The sequence below is a fragment of the Ornithodoros turicata genome, chromosome 7, assembly GCF_037126465.1.
Source record: "Ornithodoros turicata isolate Travis chromosome 7, ASM3712646v1, whole genome shotgun sequence".
NCBI classification, from domain to species: Eukaryota; Metazoa; Arthropoda; class Arachnida; order Ixodida; family Argasidae; genus Ornithodoros; species Ornithodoros turicata.
This window is the reverse complement of record NC_088207.1, coordinates 46,610,931-46,632,762: the sequence shown is the minus strand read 5'-3', so window position 1 is coordinate 46,632,762 and position 21,832 is coordinate 46,610,931. Positions and strand designations below refer to the sequence as shown.

The window sequence follows — 21,832 nt, the reverse complement described above, 5'->3', positions numbered from 1 at the left end:
CGAACAAACCTAGAACTGGACGGACATGAATCCGTCCCTCGAGTTCGTGTGGCCTGGTGAAATAGGACTACACCCGCGGCTGTGAACAATAGGACTGTCGACCCTCAGCACTACAAATGGCACCAGGTAGCCCATTAGTCCACAACGACTTCACGGGCGTGCTTCAAGGGCACGGACGAACATTACGGGGACGGCACTATGGTTCTCAACAGGATGTGAGGTAACCGCTGCGGGGGACAACGCCTATTTCTGAAACGTAAATGACTGTGTTGAGAGTCATCGAGGGCTCGCTGTTGTTCCACATTCTGTCGCAAAGGTTTTGTTCGCGGTACTGTCGGCAGGAGAAGCCGAACTCTCGCCGAAGATCGTTCCTGTGTTCTTCAGTTACGAATCACTCTTAAAAATGAACTTCACCGCGTAGCACGCTCCTAGCCAACGACCATCTCGAATGATATCATTATCTTCCCTGATTTGTTAAAAACGACAGAAACGTTTGTTTTTGTTAGAAACGTTTTTGTGACACTTATGCTGTTCATAATTGTCACAAAAAAGGCGTACGCCTCCCGTTTTCAACAACTCTGGGAAGATAACGATATCGTTGGAGATGATGATTGGCTAAGGAGCGTGCTACGCGGTGAAGTTTTATTTTATTTATTTTATTTATTTGCCATCAGAACGATGGGGGAGCCGAGACAAAAAGCTGGAAGCTTGAGAAACGTCTCTAGTTCATTTCTAAGAGTCTACTTTTAGCTGGAAGCTTGGTTACAGGCTGATAAATATATTTCCGTGAGTGAAAGTTTTTTAAACGGAAAAGTCAAAATACACAGAGACTCGGATATGAAGAAATGATGATGATGATGTCCGCCATCAGGCTGACCTCTGCAACGCTGGAGGTTTTAGCGGATTTTTAACCTTATCTCTGTTTTCAGCCTATGTGTGTCGTCTCCGTGGTGAAAGAATGGTAGAGGGGAAAAAAAAGGGGGGGCAAACGTTGTATAATTTTCGCAGAACTTTGTAAAGGTTGCCACGTTACAGCATATTCTGAAGCCACAACGGCAAGCCGGGCTTGTCACCACCACCACCTCCACACCCACCACTATGACTTCAACAGTTATTTTAATTTCAATTCTCAACTACACTCTTAGAAATGAACTTCACCGCACAGCACGCTCCTAGCCAACCATCATCTCGAATGATATCGTTATCTGCTCTGATTTGCTGAAAACGGGAGGCGTACGCCATTTTTGTGACAATTATGAACAGCATAAGTGTCACAAAAAAGGCGTACGCCTACCGTTTTGAACAAATCAGGGCACATAGCGATATCATTCGAGTAGATGGTTGGCTAGGAGCGTGCTGTGCGGTGAAGTTCATTTTTAATAGTGTAGCTGTATTCAACATCTTAGAGTCTCGGTTACCTCCAACCAGAGAGCTTCCCGGCATACTTGAACTAATTAACCATACTTATTGTAGCAACGCGTTCCATGCGTCTGTAGGAAGAAGCCCGTCAAAGACATTCCATGACTATCTCGGTACATAAAGGACTTTTAAAGACATCATTTTGTCACAAAACACACCGAGGGGTCTCGCTACTTCACCTTTAAAAGGAGCCTTCTGCTCCACAACTCCAAAATTTAATGCAGTCAATTGATCACGCACCGACCACTTCAACACGGACCCCACATATACAAGTACGGAACATGAGCCTGTCACTTCGAACACCATTTGCGCGCAACGCGGAAAGTTCAATGCTTTCAGATGCCGCAAACTCATGAGCATACAGAAGAGCTGGCTGTGATCCTGCGAACGAACAGGACGCTGCAGAGCTCATTAGCTCGAGGACCTCCCGGACAACTCAGCTAAACTTGAAGTTTGTCGGAATAGCACGGGGTAAAGCGTGCTTCCATGTGGGTTGGACGTCTTCGAAATGCAGAATTCGTGTTTGTGGGGACACGAACAATCACTCAGTGAGTAGGGTGCTTAATAAGCGGCGTGCTATAGGGGGAGGACGATACCAAAGAGAGACATGTACAGGGAGATGCAATCCCTCTAATGAATGCATGCTCTTGCACACGCGCTTTTCTCTGCACCAGACTCTGTTTGAAGGAAAGTGCCCTTGCTAATTTGCGTCTCGCTTTCATAATTATGCGGCACGAGACTTGGTGAGTCATTGAAAGTTTCGTGGCATTTCAACTCGTCGGTGCGCGATGTGGTGACGTCGTCGTCTGCGATGTCTGCGGTCTTTCGAGGCACACAAGGCTGAAAACTGAGATAAGTTTAAAAATACGCTTAAACCTCAACCTGGGATGATCAAAGAAGACGCAGACAAACAAGACATGACAGGGCAGACTGAACTGCGATCCAACTTTTAAGAGATAGTTTAAGGGATAAGCTTTATAGAAAACACAAACGAAAACAATGCTAAGCAGTGTCAGTTTTGGAATCAATAAGTCGGAGTCTTTTGAGGACTTCTAAGTCTTCTGAGCTGTTGTGTCTTCAAAATTGTCGTTGTAAAAGTCTTTTGTAGTTGTTGTTGTTTTTAAGTGTTGAGAGTGGTCAGCCAATATTTGGCTTGGCACTCTTCAAAAAATAAAAGAAAAGTCAAGTCTTCTTTCAAGATGTTGAGACGCGCACTTGCTGACCACATGGTCGATGTTCAACGAATTATTTTACGTCCAATGTGCAGGCGCAAAGGTGCGTAAAACTTTTTATTATTATTCTGTGTTAGCGTCGCGAAGCAACTGTGGCCATGAGCGGCGTACATACGTAGACAGATGGAGAGACGACAGCAGGAAGGGATTGGGGGGGGGGCAGCGCGTTAGTATGCGTCCTGGGCCGACTTCAGGGGGAACTGTGCCGACAGTCGTCTGGAAGGTATGCCGGACTTTCGGCCTTCTCTGTCAGGTGGGAACGGCAAACGAGAAATAAAAAGAAATAGAACAGTAAAGAACACATAAACGCGCCACAAACATTGAAAGATGCTTACCCGTAATCCCTGTTCCTACATCCACTCACGCTGTAGGTCTCTTAGGACGTGCAGCAAAAGCAAACAACGGAGAGCAGAAAAAGACAGCGAGAGAAATATTCTCACGCGTCTGTACATACTGTAGGCGAACAGAAACTGGAGAGCTTTCAACTTCATGAAAATTCGATATTCCATTACGGCAAGTCATTCGTCCCCTTCCAAGATCTTCCCTCTGCTTTGACAGCTCCGAGTGCAGTAGAGGGACTTCGCGACGGAAGATTTCAACGAAACAGTCGCATATGTCAAATCTTCGTTACGTGCACGTCTACAGACTTATACGATGTATATTTACATTGCTGCCGGTCGCAGGTTACTTCTTTGTTTTGTTTTTACTTCTTCGCACACATTTCTTTAGTTTTTTTTTTCTTGCATTTTCCGGACAACTGATTGAGACGCAATTTTTCAATCGAGTGGCTCGGGACTAACATCTACATTTTTTTTCTTCTTTTGCACATCAAATCAAATCAATCGGGATTCGGGACGCATTCTCTGTGTGTACTCTACTTGACGCGCCCTTATGATTGAGGACTTCTTCTGACATGTTTTACTGGCGCCGTTCAATTCCGCGCGCGCATCGTCATAAGCAATTTCTACTTTGCGACGTCCGCTACCCGTTGGTGTCGCTACCCTCGATATGTCGTCGCAGTTCGTTGAATTCTTTCGTTCATTTCTTCCTAACTAGAAGGTGGAGCATATCGACGAGATCCATAAGTATCGTCCGTGAACGCACGATGTCGCAGGCCTGCAATCATTTTGTAAACGAGGAGGATTGCCAGACATTCAGAGAAAGAGAGAGACGGCTGCACACAAAGCATTGCAGGCGAGTGGAAACCGTGGAAACCTAGCAATAAAGCCGAAGTTAGCATGTGGCGCCCTCTGGTAGAGATGGAATGAAACGCCCTGCAACGACACAACGACACTCTGACATATGTCAATGACAAGTTGCTTTCTTCATTAAGGCAGAACCGTATTTTCAGAGCAACCAGGCTTTCGCATTTATGTAACGCTTCCAGTCAGGCGTAGAATTCGTCTCTTGCAATTATAACGCAATTTACACATATCGGTGCTGCAATTAACGAAACACAAATGACGACAATGACAATTACTCGTGTTTCTAATTCACGTTTTAGACACATGATAAAGTATGGCCATTCTCTCGTCGTGACGGTATTTCATGATGTATTTCATGTCCTCCAATATGAGTCGCTTCCCTGCGAAACCAGACGCCGAGGTCCAGGTCGACATTTTTTATTTCCTTATTTCCTTATACACCAGCGGCATACTAACCCCGTTGTCCCCCACTCCTTCCTTGCTGTCCTCTCTCCATCTATCTACATCTGCACGCCGCCCATAGCCACAGTTGCTTCGCAGCGCTAACACGCAATAAAAAAATCCTTATACTGATACATTCATCCATCTACCCTCATTCGGGATGAATGGTCCAATGTCGCCATTATTTTACTGCAGCGGAAGTTCGACAACTTACAGTAGTGAAGAACTCAGAGACTCTGCATTACTTTTTTTTTTTTTGCATATGCCTCTTTCTCCTAAAAGAAGGAGCTGAGACATAACCGGAGTAAAGAAAGACATACGGCCGTAACCAGCCGGAAATGAGAACAGTCACTATGACAGCCGATGCCATTTTCTATCTACGCTCCAGACGAGTGAATGGAAGGTATTTACAGTGAAGAGCTATTGACAGCCATTCGGGAAACGGGAAAGAGATATTGGTGACGGAGCTTCAATTTGTTTCAGCGTCGAAGCTCGTGTGCATCCGGAATATAAGTTGGAGATAGGTTTTGCGGGAAACGAAAGCTGGTGAACGCTAAAGACGTGTGGACGGGCAAATAGTTTAAGCAATATTTAGGAAGGAAATCCTTATGGCTTTTCGGATTTATCCTTAACATTCGATGTAAGGCACTAAGGACGCTTATTGAGTAACGTGTTATGTCGTCCATCAGGACCTGACATATAGATGACAACGAACACCTAACGAGAAATTTTGAATGCTGCTGCTTCTTTTTTCCACAGAACAAAGTTGTCTGCTTTGACGTCGTTTCCGATATTCGAAAGGTTTAAAAAGGTCAAGCGGTAAAAAGGTCAAGGTTTGTCAAAGATATCGTGATGTCACATCAACAGCCGAAGAGAAAAAGAATCGACGTGCCATAAGACTTCGCTACACCGTTGACCTCGTTGAGGAAGTGTTTTTCAGCAAGGCAGGTGCTGGCACACATACGAATGTATCAGCACGTTCTCCGCTGGTATCCCGGTTTCTATCAACCTCCACAAGCCAATTAGTCAAGCCGTCCGCAAACGATAACCTCGGCCGGAAAATGGAGGGAGCAAGAAAAGTGCAACGACATCCCCCCCCCCCCAAGACAAGCAACCCGAAATCACAACTTGTGCTAAAGACACGGTACACCAAACAAGGAACGCACATGAACGAATGCGGGAGAGGAAAAACGTTTCTGCAAGATTTACAGGGGATCGTAAAAAGTCTCTGCTCTACCAGAACAAGTCACAGGATCAAAACACCTCCTCTCTCCGTGTACATGTAATATCCCCGGCACTTTGCGGAAAAAGAAGCCGGGCCCGACAACATGTTCGGCAGATAAACGTACATAAACGGCAGAAAAAGAAAAAGCGCCGCCGTAGCAGCAGCAACAGCGACAACAACAACATGGCGGCGCGCGGGAAACAGAAACTTTTCTTGCTTTCTTGGGTGACGAAGAAACGAGACGAAAACTTTCGCACAAAGACAAAATAGACGGGGGGCGAAAGTGGAACCACGTAACTGTTTTGCCTTTTTTTTTTTCTTTTCGATTTTCACGTCTGGCTCGGTATTTACGAGCCAGCGTGCTTCATAAAACATCCCCGCGTCTCCACCTGAAATTCCCTCTTCGTTGGGGCTCCTTCCATCAGTGAGGTCCGTGCCGTGTCCGAACATTAAATGGCCCCTCCACTCTCTCCCCCTCTCTCTCTCTTCGGCTCGAATACAGGTTTTGTCTACTTTTTGTTCTTTCTTCTGTTGCAGGTAACACTGTTGTAGACACCATAAAAAAGGTTGTTCCTTATTTACGGCGATCAGGGACACTGCACTCTGTAATCTCGCTGGGATAGTTTCCTTGAACGTGTGTGCAGTGGGACGAGAGCGCACCTGGTGAACACTTACACTGCTCACTTGGGTTTATTTTTTTCTACTAAGGATTCAACACGGGGCTCTTAGGCGCTGCATCAAATCTGTGTCGTTGTAACCAAATCACAAACCACGCATCAAAGAAAAAGCTGTGTGGAAAATTCCACTGGAAATGCACTAGTTTCCGCACTTCCCGATTTCATGTCCACTCATTAGGTACACTGCAACTTCACTGATAGTCAGTAGCGTCGATCAGCGCGAAAGGTTTCACGCACGCGTTCCACACGCGCGCGCTTCCTCGAGCGGTGTGTGTCCACAGTTGAAACAGGCTGCGTATATCATCTTATTTTGATGTACTCCTCAGTGTTAGTTTATTACAACTTACATAAAAAGGCGAAGCAGTTGAAAAATAATATTTCATTAGAGAGAATTTCACAAGATCGTAGTATTGAGCACTGGAGTATTCAATCGTCAGGAATGCGCTCACTGACTATAGCGCATTTGATGCAACGTTATGTCTGTTGGCTAGCTATTTTCTTCTTGTTCTTATGAATGTACTTTTCCAGTGCCTGAAACTGTGTATCCCTCCCTCGCTCTAAGCATGCCACAGATTCGACAGTCCTTCTCCGATCCGACACACACATAATCCCACACGCCTACTTTAGGCAAGCTTGCGAGGTACCTCGTGGAGTTGTGCCCCTCCTTGTTGCTGGCAAACGTAACACATGCCCAAACGACAGCTCACCGAAACCAAGTGGCACCTCCCGCAAAGGTACTCTCTGAAGCAAAATAGAAACCCCAGCAGGGCAGATGGATGTTCCGTCTTCATTCATCATGGCATGTGCTCGGAGCAATTTCCTTCCTTGGTTCGCCGGCTGCTTGCGCTCAGAGGCCCTCAGTGGGGCTGCCACTCAAAGTTTCCGACAAATGTCTCGCCTTGTGCAGAGTAACAGGTGTACCGATGATCCTTGTGGGACTGCACCATTAAAGTGGACCGATAACACGGATCGCATTCCGGCCTCTGACAGGGCTCTTGGTGAATTTATTGCCGTGGAACTTAAGCAGATGACTGGAGGGGAATGCTTGGTTTCGGCTGGATTCCAATTAGCTGTCTGTCATCGTTCGGCCGGTTTGCTAAAACAAGCTGAAGACAACAAATACAATTAATGTACATGACAGCACGCTCTGGCACGCGGCGTCATCAGCATATACCCCTCTTGCGCAAGGAATGTGCACGATATCTGGACACCTCGTCATTTCGCAAGACCTGCAAGTACAGCCAAGCAACTGTGTCGTCCATACCGTTCACACCAGAGGATGCGAAATGTCTCCTCACTCAAACTACTAAGGAAAAATCTGTCAAACTGTGGAAATCCTATCTTCGTTCATCAGACTACTTAACCTTCATAGACCCAGACCTAGCCTTTACGCCTCCACGGAACGTACCACGAAGCTTACAGACAGCCCTCCACCGAACTCGCCTGGGTGTGCTACTAACCAACAGTGTTGTGAATCGCTACAGACCATCGGCCTCCACTGACTGCCCTACGTGTGGCACCACTGAAGACACACTACACATAATAATGCAGTGCCAAAAGTACTCTACAGAACGATCAAGGCTTGAGAGCACGCTCGCTAAGCTGGATGATCGACCTCTCTCTTTCGTGAAGATCATTGGAGCCTGGCAAAATGAATTGCATCAGACGACCGCATTAACAGCATTCTGCAACTATTTAAAAGACTCCCGTATTATCACCCGTTACTAACCCTTATGTAAATTAAATCACAACAGCACCGGGATGTACCTCACATCCCATGTCATGTATATATTTATTGTGTGTATGCGTGTGTCGTCGCATGTGTTTTCTGTTCTGTGTGTATATTTTATTCATGCGTTATTGAAACGCTTTCAAGAAATGGAGCAGCAGACACCTCAAGGGTGTCACTCAGTTCCAATGTTTGTAAATAAACAGGTATTATCTCTCTCTCTCTCTCTCTCTCGCAAGACCTGAGAACGACGCAGCAGCTGCAGGAGCGTCGCGAGCGTATACCGGCGCGGACCGGTACGTTAGGTGACTTCACTTGCTCTGAGTCTGGGTCGTCGCTGTGAGCAAGAGAATGTACAGGGAGCTCCGGTTTAGTGGAGACGCGTAGACAAGCACGCCATCACTTTGCAGGATAAACCTAGACAACGTCTTTGTGGTACCTGCATCGGTATCCCGGTCCACGGCGGTGATTATCGCCTACCTCATCATCGTCATCCAACGTATAGGTGTGTGTCCGTGCAGACACTACTGCATCGCTTTCGACTGAATGCCTCATGCAGTGGCCGATTTCTAGGCGACCTTGGGAAAGCGGGCTCCCCAAACTGCCCTTGTCTGTGGAGTTGTGGAGCACATCCTATAGTTGTCTGTGATCGTTGCTTGAAGTCCGTCGCCGCCTGGAATAGGACTTGGCAACACTGGACGACGGCCTACCGCGTGTCGTCAAAATGGACTTCTTTCACAACGGCTCATGCGCCTGCGCATGACCTTGAGGCGCCGGAGGGGGTTATCCTCGCATTCACCAGATGGCGCAGTATGGGGATGACAGAAGTTTGGGACCAGAAGGGAGACTGCACGAACGGCGCGAGCTCGTCGGTCCCACACCGGACCGGTTTTGGTCCTTTGTACTACCCACGTGGATTTGTTTTGACGCGCTCCGAGCGTGATTCGCTGGAGAACCGCTAGGATTCGACGCGTATGTGAAAGGGGTCCATTCTAGGACCATGGCACTCACATGAGAGGTCTTCCGCTTAAAATATTTCGGAGACACTGAAGCGGACCCAAAGTGCTTAAAGACCTCAATGAAGTCGCTATGTAGTCTAGCACACTCGTGGGACAGTAATTTCATCCTTTCTTTGCTTGTTCTCTTTGTCTTATTTCTCCTTCACCACTGCGGTGTTTCTCTTTCATTTCCCGATTTACAAAACTACAGTCTTTACAGTGTTTATGTACCATAACCTCCAAGAGGTTCAAGGCGTACCCAGTATGCCTGTTACAGAGGGTGCGACTGCGATTCAGGGTGTGACCTCTGGTGGGTTCACTTGATTTGCGATGGGTTCCGCGAGAGAAATACCAGCGAGTTCCGGTTGATTCATGGGTTCGCAGAGAAAAGCGTGGGACTTTGAGGTGTGAACCGAAAAAGGATGGAGTTGATGAAAGGAAACGCCTCTTAGTAATGGGCTGGGGAGACTGTTTAGACGTAGGCGGTATAGTGTTATGAGAAGAGTTGAGAGAGTCAACAACATTTCGGCAGGTTAATGGAGAATGGGCATCCTAGCCATGCGTGATGCTTATTTGCACACTCTGTACATTGCTGGACGCTGCAAAGCGTCTTAGCAGAAAGTTTAATAGTCTGTTTCGACGTGTCGTGTGCTATACTTCTAATGTACTAGCTACAGCAGAGACCAGGGACCCTTGTTTAGACGCACTAAGGCCGCAAGAAGCTATGCGTTACTATGTTAGTTCTATGCACCCAGCATTACAAACTCCCACCTGCACCGAAACCGATTCGTCACAATTCTCAGTTCTCTAAAGCAATCGCCCAGAACGGCACATTTTATGAGGATTTGGGGAGCTGTAGCTCGGATAAGCGATTGGTATCCTATTATGTACTTTCGCTTTGCCTATACTGGTGACAGCATGGGGCTTCATCGCTATCACCAAATGAAGTCTTCAAGCCAATGTAGCCGGATTATCGCTTGTCCTTTCCGAGCTGTACATTCACTAAGAAATGCTTCCAAACGACTCTTCCTCTTTTCAGACCTGCCGATATTTCTCACGTTCTGTTCATACATCTTCATACCTTGTCGGCATATATCATTACTAGGAAGCAGCCCCATTCCCGTTTCTCTATCTTCCCATTCCTCAATTTTCACCAGATGATTGAGATCCTTGCGAGTCTCTCAAAAGCACCGCAACTTTCTTCACAAAGATCCCGGGGAACAAGGCAACTAATCCCGTCTTGACGATCCAACTCCATTTCCTCCAAGTCGTACTGACTCTCTTTAACACCCCGCTATACTCCCGTTGCTTTCCAGCTCCTTGTGTTGATCGGGTCGTTCGTCTTCCTATTTTCTTTTCTTTTTTTATCGCGACGAATACATCAGGATCGCAGCAGAGGATTAGGATTACACTTCACGCCTGTTTCTAACGGCGAACCAATTTTCTCGGTCCTGAAGATGGTGCTTTTTTTTGCCTAGCTCAGCAAAGTCAAGATCGGGATTACAAGCGTCGGCGTTTTCGACCCTTGTAATGCAGTTTTAGCGCTACAGTCGACGGGTCTCTTGCGCTTGGCCGGAGTTCCATAAGCAATTTCAATAGCTGTAGATTGCTGTATCGATGACGGCCGTTAGACGTGCCTTGGTAACGTTCTCTGGCTGCTAACGTCGGTAACGTTAACTGTGTTCGAAGTGTAGCGAGTGAGCGCTGAAACTGTAAACGGTGGCTCAATTTGTGAACACGCCCGATCGATCCGTGTGAAGGTGACAGCAACTTGTGAGCCGATTGACTGATTGATTGAGAAATAAAAATATGGAGATGTGATTTCTGAGCCGAGTCATTATATTTTAGTAAAAAATCACAAAGACACGCGTTTTTCGTGACTTTCCCAGCTTCTCTCCGTAAGTATAAGAAGAACTGTATTATCAAAATGACGTCATCTCCTCTACGAAACCAATAACGCTATATTAACGCTATATCGCTCATAAATCTCGCTGCCACACTAGCAGAGGCATTATAACAATGTTGTAACAATATACGTTTAATAAAATAATACAACAAACCCTCTTGATAACGAAACCGCTTTAATCGAAGTTCTTTTCGCGGTCCCAGCCTAAATACCTGAGTTCTAAACCGGATTATTCGGACTGTACGGCCCGGCGGCTCCGCATACAGCGAAGCGTGAGCCGACGGAAGCCCGTTGTTAGAACATTTTTTGCGTGTAACATTTTTGGGCTGAAGTTGTAAACGTGTTACAAAGGGAAGAAGACAACGATCGTGCGGGGAGCACGTGAACTGTTTTTTTGGTGTTTACTTTTGTCATTCTTGGTTCGGGTACCGTGAGACATGGTCGCAAATAAATGATGCTGCGATGGAATGCTTGAGTCCCTGTCTTTGAGCGAAGCTCCCCAACGAACGATTTCACATAACTTTTGGTGCCGAAACCCGGGATCTTCGAGGACTGAAGGTATTGAAGGACTCTGATCGACGAACACTGCTGAAACGGTAACGACGCAGCGAATCAACGGAATCGAACACGGCGGACGCCATGTCTCATCTACCGAAGAAACGTCAGGTGCTCCGGTCCCAAGTGACCCGAATCATCACCGAAGCCAACAGTCTACTGAGCGGGACTGGAGAAGCCACATTGGACGCTCTCGATGTGTTGATCGAACGGCTTCAAGCGTGTCACCAGCAACTTAACGACGTAGACGCTGAAATCGAACACAGCGAGATCGAACAGAGCGAAGAGGATTTTACGCGCACATATGAATACAACGACCGTGTGATTACCTGCATCGCCAGACTGAAATGCAAGAAGAATGGATCTGTACAAACTGGAATACAGACCACTTCTACGACGAGATCGACGGCAGTCAAGGTGAAACTCCCTAAATTGGAGTTATTGAAGTTCGACGGCAAGCAGCGAAATTGGCAGGCCTTTTGGGAACAATTTCAACGGCTGATCCATCAGAACGAAGATCTGACCCAGAGTGACAAGTTCAGTTACCTAAAGTCGGTATTAGTCGGCGAGGCAGCAGCTGCTATAGCAGGTCTGCACTTGTCAGCAGAATGCTACAAGGACGCAGTAGAGTTGTTGCAGCAACGTTATGGGACGGAAACTGCCATCATTCAGGATCACATGGAAGCACTTTTGAATATTCGTCCCGTACGATTGTCCGAAGACGTACGCGAGCTTCGTAAGCTCTATGACAGACTCCAAGCCCACATTCGCGGACTGAATGTCCTAGGTGTGAGTGAAGACTCTTACTGTTCACTGCTGTACCCTGTACTGCTACGCTCGTTACCGAGAGACATTGTGCTGCAATATCACAGAAAATCGGCAATGGCATCCATCCCGGTGGGAGTTCCATCTGATATTCAAGCTGGAGACAGCGCCGGAACGGCAAGAATTTCTGACCCTGCTGTGAGGCAATACCGGAAGAAGGTGTCAGACCTACTTCAACTGGTTAGAATTGAAGTAGAAAGCCGGGAGCAGGCAACATCTACCCAAAAAACCGACGACAAGGGACAGTACAAGACTTCTCACGACCGCAAACGCCAGCCAACAGCTTCAGTAGCCGCACTGCAGCACTTGGCTGGGAAGACACGCTGCACATTCTGTTCGTCACAACAGCATGAGACGGAGAATTGTGATTCTGACATTCCGTTAACGAAGAAAAAGGAGATTCTCAGAGCTGAGCGGAGGTGCTACCGATGCACTAAACTTAATCATCAATCCAGGGAGTGCAAGAGCAGGTTGCGTTGCAGGAAATGCACAGGCCGACATGCAGCTTCAATGTGCGATCCAAGCTACGCGTCGAAAAAAGGATCGAAAGAAATTGACGGGGATCAGGACTCTGTCGCAACGCCAACGACGTCCGTTAGCCTACATTCAGCTGCTGACAATTCAAGGAGGGCTACAGTTCTCCTTCAGACTGCGACGGCTATGCTGGCTGGAGAAATATCCACGACACTTGCCAGAATCATGTTTGATGGCGGGAGCCAGCGGTCCTTCATATCAAGGAGGATGGCGAAGAAACTGGGGTGCAAGTATTTGGAGACCGAGGAGCTTACGGTTGAAGTGTTTGGAGGCCACCTCACAGAACGGAGCTTCAGGAGAGTACGATTGTCAATGAGCAGTCGTAATGGAGAAAAGAGCTTCGAGATTGAAGCATTGGAAACCGACAGCATTTGCGAGCAGATTCTTCCGATGATTGACAAAGATATACAAAGCAAGCTGAACGACAAGAATCTGGAGCCAGCTGATGTTATTCAGACCGATTCCAAAGAGATCGCAGTGCTCATAGGATCCGACTATTATTGGGAAGTCGTCAGCGGGAAGGTGGAAGACCTCGGCAAGGGACTGAGGGCCATCGAAACGTCCTTCGGCTGGTGTGTTCAGGGTCCCATCCCGACAGGCGGAAATGTTGTACACTGTGACAAGACGGTAGTGCTGCGGACGGTGACGCAAGAGCGGCCACTGGAAGAGCTCGTGACAAAGTTGTGGGATTTGGACAGCCTGGGAATACGTGAGACAGAAAACGATGATACGAGGGATAACGACGTTGTAACGTCGTTCATGGAGACTGTGGTGAAGGTCGAAGATGGCTATCAAGTATGCCTACCGTGGAAAACGGAAGTGGATCTGGAGAGCAACGAGGCCGTCGCCCGAAAGCGACTTCATCAACTCCTGAGGAAGCTTACACGTGACCCACAGCTCATGAGCGAGTATGACAACGTCATACGGCAGCAGCTACGCAGCGGTATTGCGGAGGTGGCAAGCCCACATCAATCATCGCAGGGCAGGACGTACTACATGCCCCATCAGGCGGTAATCAGAGAAGGCGCCAGCACGACAAAGCTGCGGGTCGTATTTGATGCCTCGTCATGATGCCAAGGCGAAGTCACTGAACGACAATTTGGAAAGTGGCCCCAACTTGAACTGTGACCTAGTGGCATTACTGCTGAACTTCAGGAAATATCGGGTGGCTATGGTCGCTGACATCGAGAAGGCCTTCTTACAGATTGGCGTCACCGACGCTGACAGAGATGCACTACGTTTTCTGTGGCTGAAGGAAGCTCCGACACACGATCAACCTTTGCCAGACATCGAAACGTACAGAATGACCAGGGTCCCTTTTGGCGAGCCAGACATCTTTGCCAGACATCGAAACGTACAGAATGACCAGGGTCCCTTTTGGAACCACGTCGAGCCCCTTTCTACTGGCAGCTACATTACAACACCACCTGCGGAGCCTGAAAGACGAATACCCCGTCACGTGTACGTTGCTCAGCGAGTCACTGTACGTTGACGACCTTCTGGTTGGAGCAGCAGATGAAGGAAGTGCCGAGAAACTTTACCGTGAGGCGAAGAGCATATTCCAAACTGCTTCTATGAAGTTGCACAAATGGGCGTCCAATAGTCCGACCATGAGGAACTTGTTTGAGGAGGAAGCAACAGCAGCGATGCCACAGGGTCAAGTGGCGGGTGTACTGAAAGTTCTTGGATTATCTTGGAATCCCGCGACGGACAACCTGACATTCGCAGTGGACAGTGTCAGGCAGATCTCCGAGCAACGTAAAGATACGAAACGTTTCGTACTACAGACAGCAGCAAGGCTGTATGATCCAATGGGATTGATTTCGCCATTTCTCGTAACCGCTAAACTCTGTTTTCAACGCACTTGGCGACTTAAACTTGGATGGGATGAAATTCTACCAGATGACATCAGACACCAATGGGCTGACTGGTGCGACGACCTAAGACATTTATCGCGGATACAAGTACCGCGATTTTACGAGTATGGCTTAAGTGACGTCGCCGACAGCAGAGTGCTGCACGTCTTTGCGGATGCAAGCACCGCAGCCTACGGCGCGGTAGTGTACCTGTGCGTAAGGGACTTAACAGGAAGGACGACGACGACACTGGTTCTGGCGAAGTCAAGAATCGCTCCACTAAAACAACTGACGCTGCCCCGTCTAGAGTTGATGGCGAGCCTCGTGGCATCACGCCTATTTCAGTACATCGGCGGAAACCTCAAGCTTGAAGTTAGCGGCGTGCATTTCTGGACCGACAGTATGATCACACTCCATTGGATCCAGGGCGATGCAGCAAGATGGAAACCATTCGTAAGGAACCGAGTGACCGAAATTCAAAAGAACAGCGATTCGCATCCTTGGCACTACTGTCCGAGCAAAGAGAATCCCGCTGACTTAATGACAAGAGGAATATCAGCTCAACGACTGATCGAGAGTCAGTTGTGGTGGAAGGGACCACCGTGGATCGTCAGCGACGAGAGCTCGTGGCCAGGAAGGCCCCCAACGACACGGTTTGCGTCCGAAGAACTTGAAGAAATGAAATCCCAAGTGTTAACCACAGTTACCTCAACGAAACTATCATTAGACGAAATTTGGACAAGTCGACAAAGGGGTCTTGCCCACTTTTGGAAAAGATGGCACAAGGAATACTTGGCCGAACTGCAGTCATCTCGTTCGTCGAGAGTTTTCAAGTCATCAGCGCTCAAACCTGGCGACATAGTCATCTTGCACGATGAGAAACAACCACGGCCGCTCTGGAAGTTGTGCAGGATTGTGGACGTATTCTGCGGCAGGGATGAGAAAGTCAGGGCTTGCACCGTACGCCTACCTGATGGGACTTTGCGAAGAAGACCGGTGCAACTGCTGTATCCGCTAGAACTGGCCAACGGTTAAAAATGCGCGCTAGCCCATTTTGGGGGGGAGTGTGTTAGAACATTTTTTGCGTGTAACATTTTTGGGCTGAAGTTGTAAACGTGTTACAAAGGGAAGAAGACAACGATCGTGCGGGGAGCACGTGAACTGTTTTTTTGGTGTTTACTTTTGTCATTCTTGGTTCGGGTACCGTGAGACATGGTCGCAAATAAATGATGCTGCGATGGAATGCTTGAGTCCCTGTCTTTGAGCGAAGCTCCCCAACGAACGATTTCACACCCGTATTGCAAATTCAGCCAACCCCCTTTCTCTTTTCTTTTCTTTCTTCGCCTAGATTAAACGGTGGTCAAGGTGCACGTCACTAAGATTTATTTATTTGCTTAAATATTTCTTGTTCCGCGCGCTTCCGAGGCTACTGTCACTGTTCCTGTGGGTTATATCGAATTTCTTTCCGGTTCCTCTTAATTTGTTATAATGAGTCTTTACTGTGTACTTTATTCGCAACAACAACAACAACGGATAAATTGATGGTGATGAATGGGGCAGGCACTAAGAATACCTGTACTATACGGAGAAATTAGTGTTAAAATTAGTGAAACCTTCTTTTGTAATTTGATCTTCACTGACTGATCTGCGTTGATGCGCAAAGTGGCTATAAAATGTACCTAAAAGTCTCTCAGACAAGTATAAAAATGAAGATGGGTCAAACAAAAGGCGCAAGTTAGTTTTACGTGTTTTATGTACCACGTACTACATACGCTATACGGTTGTGACATTGTCGGTGTTCCAAAGCCTTCAGACTACCTTTTACGTCCTGAGACGTCTCTAGCGTCTGAACAGCAAGGTCAGATCGCTGACTACCTCAAGAGGACATTAAACTTTCCTCTCAAAATCGCAGCTACTATGTTTGGACATTAGACTAAGCGCGGCCATAAAACTTGAGACAGAGTGGCTTTAAAAAGGCAGCCATACGAACTTTGTCTCTCGTTAAAGAGTGTGATTCCGTCTGCTTCTTCTTCTTCTTTTTCCGTACACCTTGAAGGCATCAGATGCTCTTATTCGAAGAGGTAAGATAATAGAGCTTGAACTGTTCTTTTCTTGTAGGGTTGCAATACCTTTGGGCGGGGGCAGTCGTCCTCTAATCGTTTCTCATTTTGATAAACCGTTTCCTAAATACTCGCGCGAATAATATGGGATACGATACTTTACTGACACTTAGTGTGAATGCACTCTAAAAACAGAACTTCACCGCATAGCACGTAGTGCGCCAACCATTGCCGCGAACGATAGGGTTATCGCTTTTGATTCGAGGAAAGAGGGAGGCGTACGCCTTTTTGTGGCAATTACCATATACCCAAACTGTCACAAAAAGGCGTACGCCCCCTTCTCTCGTCCAATCGGAAGCGATAACCCTATCATTCGTGGCAATGGTTGGCGCAGAGCGAGCTATGCGGTTAAGCTCTGTTTTTAGAGTGTAGCGCGCTGTCCGCCAACCATTACCACGAATGAGTGGGTTATCGCTTCTGATTCGAAGAGAGATGGGGCGTGCGCCTTTTTGTGGCAATTTTCATATATCCAAATCGCCACAAAAAGGCGTACGCCCCCTTCTCTCCTCGAATCAGAAGCGATAACCCTATCATTCTTGGGAATGGTTGGCGGACAACGTGCTATGCGGTGAAGTTCTGTTTTTATAGTGTGCACTAATAAGGTATCGTACTTTCGTTCACGTTCCAATAGTCAACCGCCAGCGGCGCGAGTATTTCGTCCGCGGTCTACCAGGTTGTCCCCAAGGTCCGTAACCCCAAATGGGTATCCCACACTGCCCACACCTAGGGTTTCTTCCCCATCAACTCGGGTGTTTCTTCAAATTCTGCGCACGTCTTATAATCTCCGGAGCAGTTGTCTCATCAACCTCCACGCCCACGCATCCGCTTCCACACCCGTCCTATAAGCCCTCCACTCGCAGGCACCACCACGTTTGTGGTAGCCATTTCCTCTCCCGTGGCCATTTCTTCCCCACACACTCTATACGCGCTATACACCCGCACATATTAGCTTCTTCTCGAAGGCCCACGGCAGTCCATGTACGCCCAAGCGCGCTTCTGTGGTTCTGCCGCTGGTCGTAATCAAATTTGGCCCGCTAGCGGTGGTGGTCAGCCCGGAGACCATTCCTTCGCAGCGTGCTGTGATTATGATTGACCGCTGCCGACTCTATTGCTGTTGGTGGTGCGCCCCGTCCTTCTGATTTAATAAAACTACCTGTCATTTTTGTTCCTCCCTGGACCGCCTGCTACATGCCAGAGAAAATCCCGTCTGATCTTGTGTGATTGTGGATTATGGATGGTGCGCAAACACCTGGTTCTAAGATAGGGCCAAAACGGCAGGAGTAGGAGCAGGAGTGTATCTTCCGATACACGGAGAGGACGCCGGCATTATAGCATTAAGGTTACTGCGTACTGGGTTGACTCTTGGAAGAACAGGTAGGTTTTTTCATACAGAATTTGCAAACTTTTACTTGACCAGCGTTCTGTACCCCTATATAGACACCGAGAGAGCTATACAGTCACAGAGCTACACGTCCACCGCCAGCAGAGAATGTACACACGCAGAAAAATAACCGTTCGAGAAAGAACGTTTTAAAGTTCTTCGGCTTATCCGTATTTTTCGAAAGCAGGACGCCACGAGATCCTTATCCATTCTTTCGTTCTCGAAGATATGGAAGGTTCAAAGAAAGGTTCTTGCACTATGAAGAACTCTCTGAGAACGGTTATTTTTCTGCGTGTAGTCCGCGCCTGAAAGTGGGGCACACGAGAGGATAGCGGACGCCAAGCAGACGGGCAAGCCGATTCACATGCATTTGTTTTTCACATTTTCGAATTTTCTTAACGAGTATATTTTACGTGTTTGCTTTAATGGCACGCAAATGTGCTCTGAGTACGTCGAATCCGACGAACGGTTTCGCAACATGATCATTGTATACGGGGTGTTTCACGAAAATCCCCCGTCTGAATAATTCGTGAACAGGTGGCGCTATCGAAGAAATTTCTTTTTGGTAGAGATCCTTCGGACATCGGCCATGGACTGAGTAGTGAGCGGCTCATTTGCATACGCTCACTAATTAGATAAACGTCTTAACTTTTAACTTTTACTTCGGACGTTTACGGAACCTCTGTTTTACGCATCGGGACCTTCAGCGAAAAATATTGCAAGAAAAAAAACCCGCATCGGCACTTAGTGATTTTTCCGAGTAATTAATTGGTTTCGGTTTAGATATTTCTTGCGCGGAGCAGTGCACCAATGCGCTCTTTGAATCAGCTATCCGGATGTCAATTTCGTGTTCATCCGCCTGGTTGACACACGGGGTTGACGGAAGATAAGGAACAGCCGCAAGACCGCAGGAGATGATTTGGTGTTCCGTCTCATTCTCTACACTCTTAAAATGAACTTCACCTCATAGCACGATCCTGGCCAACCATCCTCCCGGATGACAACGTACTCTCCTTGGATTTGATAACTATGGGAGGTGTGTGCCTTTTTTTTTTTTTTCGACAACGGCAAGCCCTATCACCACCACCACCACCACCTTTTTTTTTTTTTCTGTTTTAGTACCAATGATGCCGTACATAAGGACAAAAAGAAAGGCTCCGCTTCCCCTGTTCAACAAATCGGGCAAGGACATTGTCATTCGGGATGATGGTTGACTAGGAGCGTGCTATGTGGTGTAGTTAATTTTTAAGGGTGTGCCAACTAGTTCACAGCGTTCGCGGCGCATTCGTCATCATCCATGATAACAGCACGCTATCTCACCTACGGAACGACACAACCGGCTGTGCTGTGTCCCAGTCGCTTTGAGAAGGAATATCAAAGCATCTCTTGTGGCTGTTCCTAATCTTCCGTGTGTCAACCAGGCGGATGAACACGAAATTGACAACTGGATAGGTGATCCAAAGAGCGCATTGGTGCATTGGTCCGCGCAAGAAATACGTAAACCGAAACCGATTAATTACTCGAAAAAATCACTAAGTGTCGATGCGGGTTTTTTCTTGCAATATGTTTCGCTGAAGGTCCCGATGCGTAACACAGAGGTTCCGTAAGCGTCCGAAGTAAAAGTTAAAAGTTAAGATGTTTATTTAATTAGTGAGTGTATGCAAATGAGCCGTTTACTACTGAATTTTTGAACTACCGTTGAACTACCGTTTGAACTGAGTTTACTGGTCGATGTCCCAAGGATCTTTATGAAAAAGAAATTTCTTCGCTAGCGCCACCTGCTCATGAATTATTCAGCCGGGGGATCTTCGTGAAACACCCTGTATACAGGCAACAGGTCGAAGCATGCGTTCGCTCTACGTCGTAACTCGGAGGCGTCATGCGCCAGCTTAAGCCAATCACAGACGTCTTTAGATTTGTGGGCGGAGTTGACCCGTTTGGGTTAACCTGTCCCGAAGTACACTAAAACATAATTTTTGGAAACACCCCAATCTCAGCAAAAGGGCCTCGGCTGAAAGCTAACGGCCCGGTCTCTTACAGCGCCTGCCCTGTACGGTGCATTCACCAATGAAGTCCATACATGTGTAGTGAATGTACGACAATTCAAAGACAACATCATTGTATAGATCCCCCCCTCCCCCCCCCCTAATGGATTGGATTGGATTGGTTGAATAAAACTAAAACTGATATGGCGGTGCCACGAATGTGGTGTCGGCTATACTCTGGAACAATTACAGATGTACTAGCAACCATTGGTGGGCGGGGTTGTGGTTAGTGATAAAGTGACAGGACAAAAATCAGCAAGCGATGACATAGCTCCTGGACGTGAGGGATTACTATGCGAGACCGTTATAAGTTCCACGTTCCCACAAGTCCATCTCCTCTTCATGTCAAAACGAGTCCAGAAGGCTATCTCGTCGCTGCCCTACTTCTCGAGTAATCAGTCTTGTTGGTCTTTGTTTGGGTTTCCACTTCGAATGCCAATACAATGTAGGAGTCTTGTTATCGGGCATGAAAATATGCACTCTGTGCAGTGTGTCCATTCAGAAGAAATCTCAATGAATGACAGCACAAGGGCGGCGCACGACTCATGCCTCCGCTCTGCGCGCCGTCATGCGGGTTCAATTGCGTACCTGTCAGGAAAACACCAGGAAAATGAAATGGAAACCTTGGTCAACGACGGAGAACACGCCACAAATCAAAGTAGAGCAACTACCGTGGTTTTTTTTATCATTTTCATATGCGTAAACATTCCTTCCTGCATCCTGTCGGCTACCAGCGAACGTCCTATCCAGTGGACGCCTTTCTTCTCGATGACAAGCGTGGAAAATAAACGTGGTGACTACTTGATGACGGATAGCACGGTACGTTGTACGAAACCGCTAGCGGAACTGACACACCCAGCTGTAAGAGACGAACTTCTCCAACGAACAATTTATCACGTGTTCATCAATTGTGTACCCTTCAAGAAGGTCCCACGAGATAGGATGAAGTGATGCTACACTCTTAAAAATGAACTTCACCGCATAGCACGCTCGTAGCCAACCATAATCTCGAATGATATCGTTATCTGACCTGATTTGTTGAAAACGGAGGGCGTACACCTTTTCTGTGACAATTATGAACAGCATAAGTGTCACAAAAATGGCGTACGCCTCCCGTTTTCAACAAATCAGGGCAGATAGCGATATCATTCGAGATGATGGTTGGCTAGGAGCGTGCTATGCGGTGAAGTTCATTTTGAAGAGTGTAGATGGATGATTCAGCACGAAACGATATTGCTCCAACGTCTCTTTAGACCCATATTCCATCGATTCCGAGACAGCCCAACTCGCGCTGCGAGACCGTGTCTAGTTTGCAGAACTTGAGCCAACCAACCAAGACATTGAAGCCACGTAAATCACGCAACTCGATACCACCGTTTACACAACATTATATCTCCCCCCCCCCCCCCCCACGCAAATTTTCGTAATGCGAACATAGAACCCGCAAAACAACGCATTTCATTAAGGAATCCCACGCTGCAGCAAACCCACCTCCATCAAGAGCGGAATATTTACGCCGTGGGTGGATTTCCCCTTTGCACATTATTACAAGCAGAGCCCTATAAGTACGGGCGCTTGCGACAGCCATTTCATTTACTCCTGCCAGACATTGCAGCTATACGGCGCTTGGCCCCCGTGTGTCATTTGCCCCGTAGGTTTATCCTGTCATTTACGACCTGCCTTC

The 21,832-nt window shown here is 47.4% G+C and overlaps 2 protein-coding genes across 2 annotated transcripts; both read left to right on the top strand.

Annotated features, from left to right (window-relative positions):
• The first annotated feature begins 11,471 nt into the window (after positions 1–11,471).
• LOC135400619 (uncharacterized) lies at positions 11,472–13,817 on the top strand. The gene has a single exon (XM_064632449.1). It carries the CDS (start codon positions 11,472–11,474, stop codon positions 13,815–13,817), a length of 2,346 nt encoding a protein of 781 aa, XP_064488519.1.
• Positions 13,818–14,107: 290 nt separating this feature from the next.
• Positions 14,108–15,637, top strand: LOC135400618 (uncharacterized). The gene has a single exon (XM_064632448.1). The coding sequence runs from the start codon at positions 14,108–14,110 to the stop codon at positions 15,635–15,637; it is 1,530 nt and encodes a 509-aa protein (XP_064488518.1).
• Positions 15,638–21,832: the final 6,195 nt, after the last annotated feature.

Excerpts from the sequence above, each read along its gene's own strand:
- LOC135400619 (XM_064632449.1), top strand. The coding sequence starts at position 11,472 with ATGTCTCATCTACCGAAGAAACGTCAGGTGCTCCGGTCCCAAGTGACC.
- LOC135400618 (XM_064632448.1), top strand. The coding sequence starts at position 14,108 with ATGACCAGGGTCCCTTTTGGAACCACGTCGAGCCCCTTTCTACTGGCA.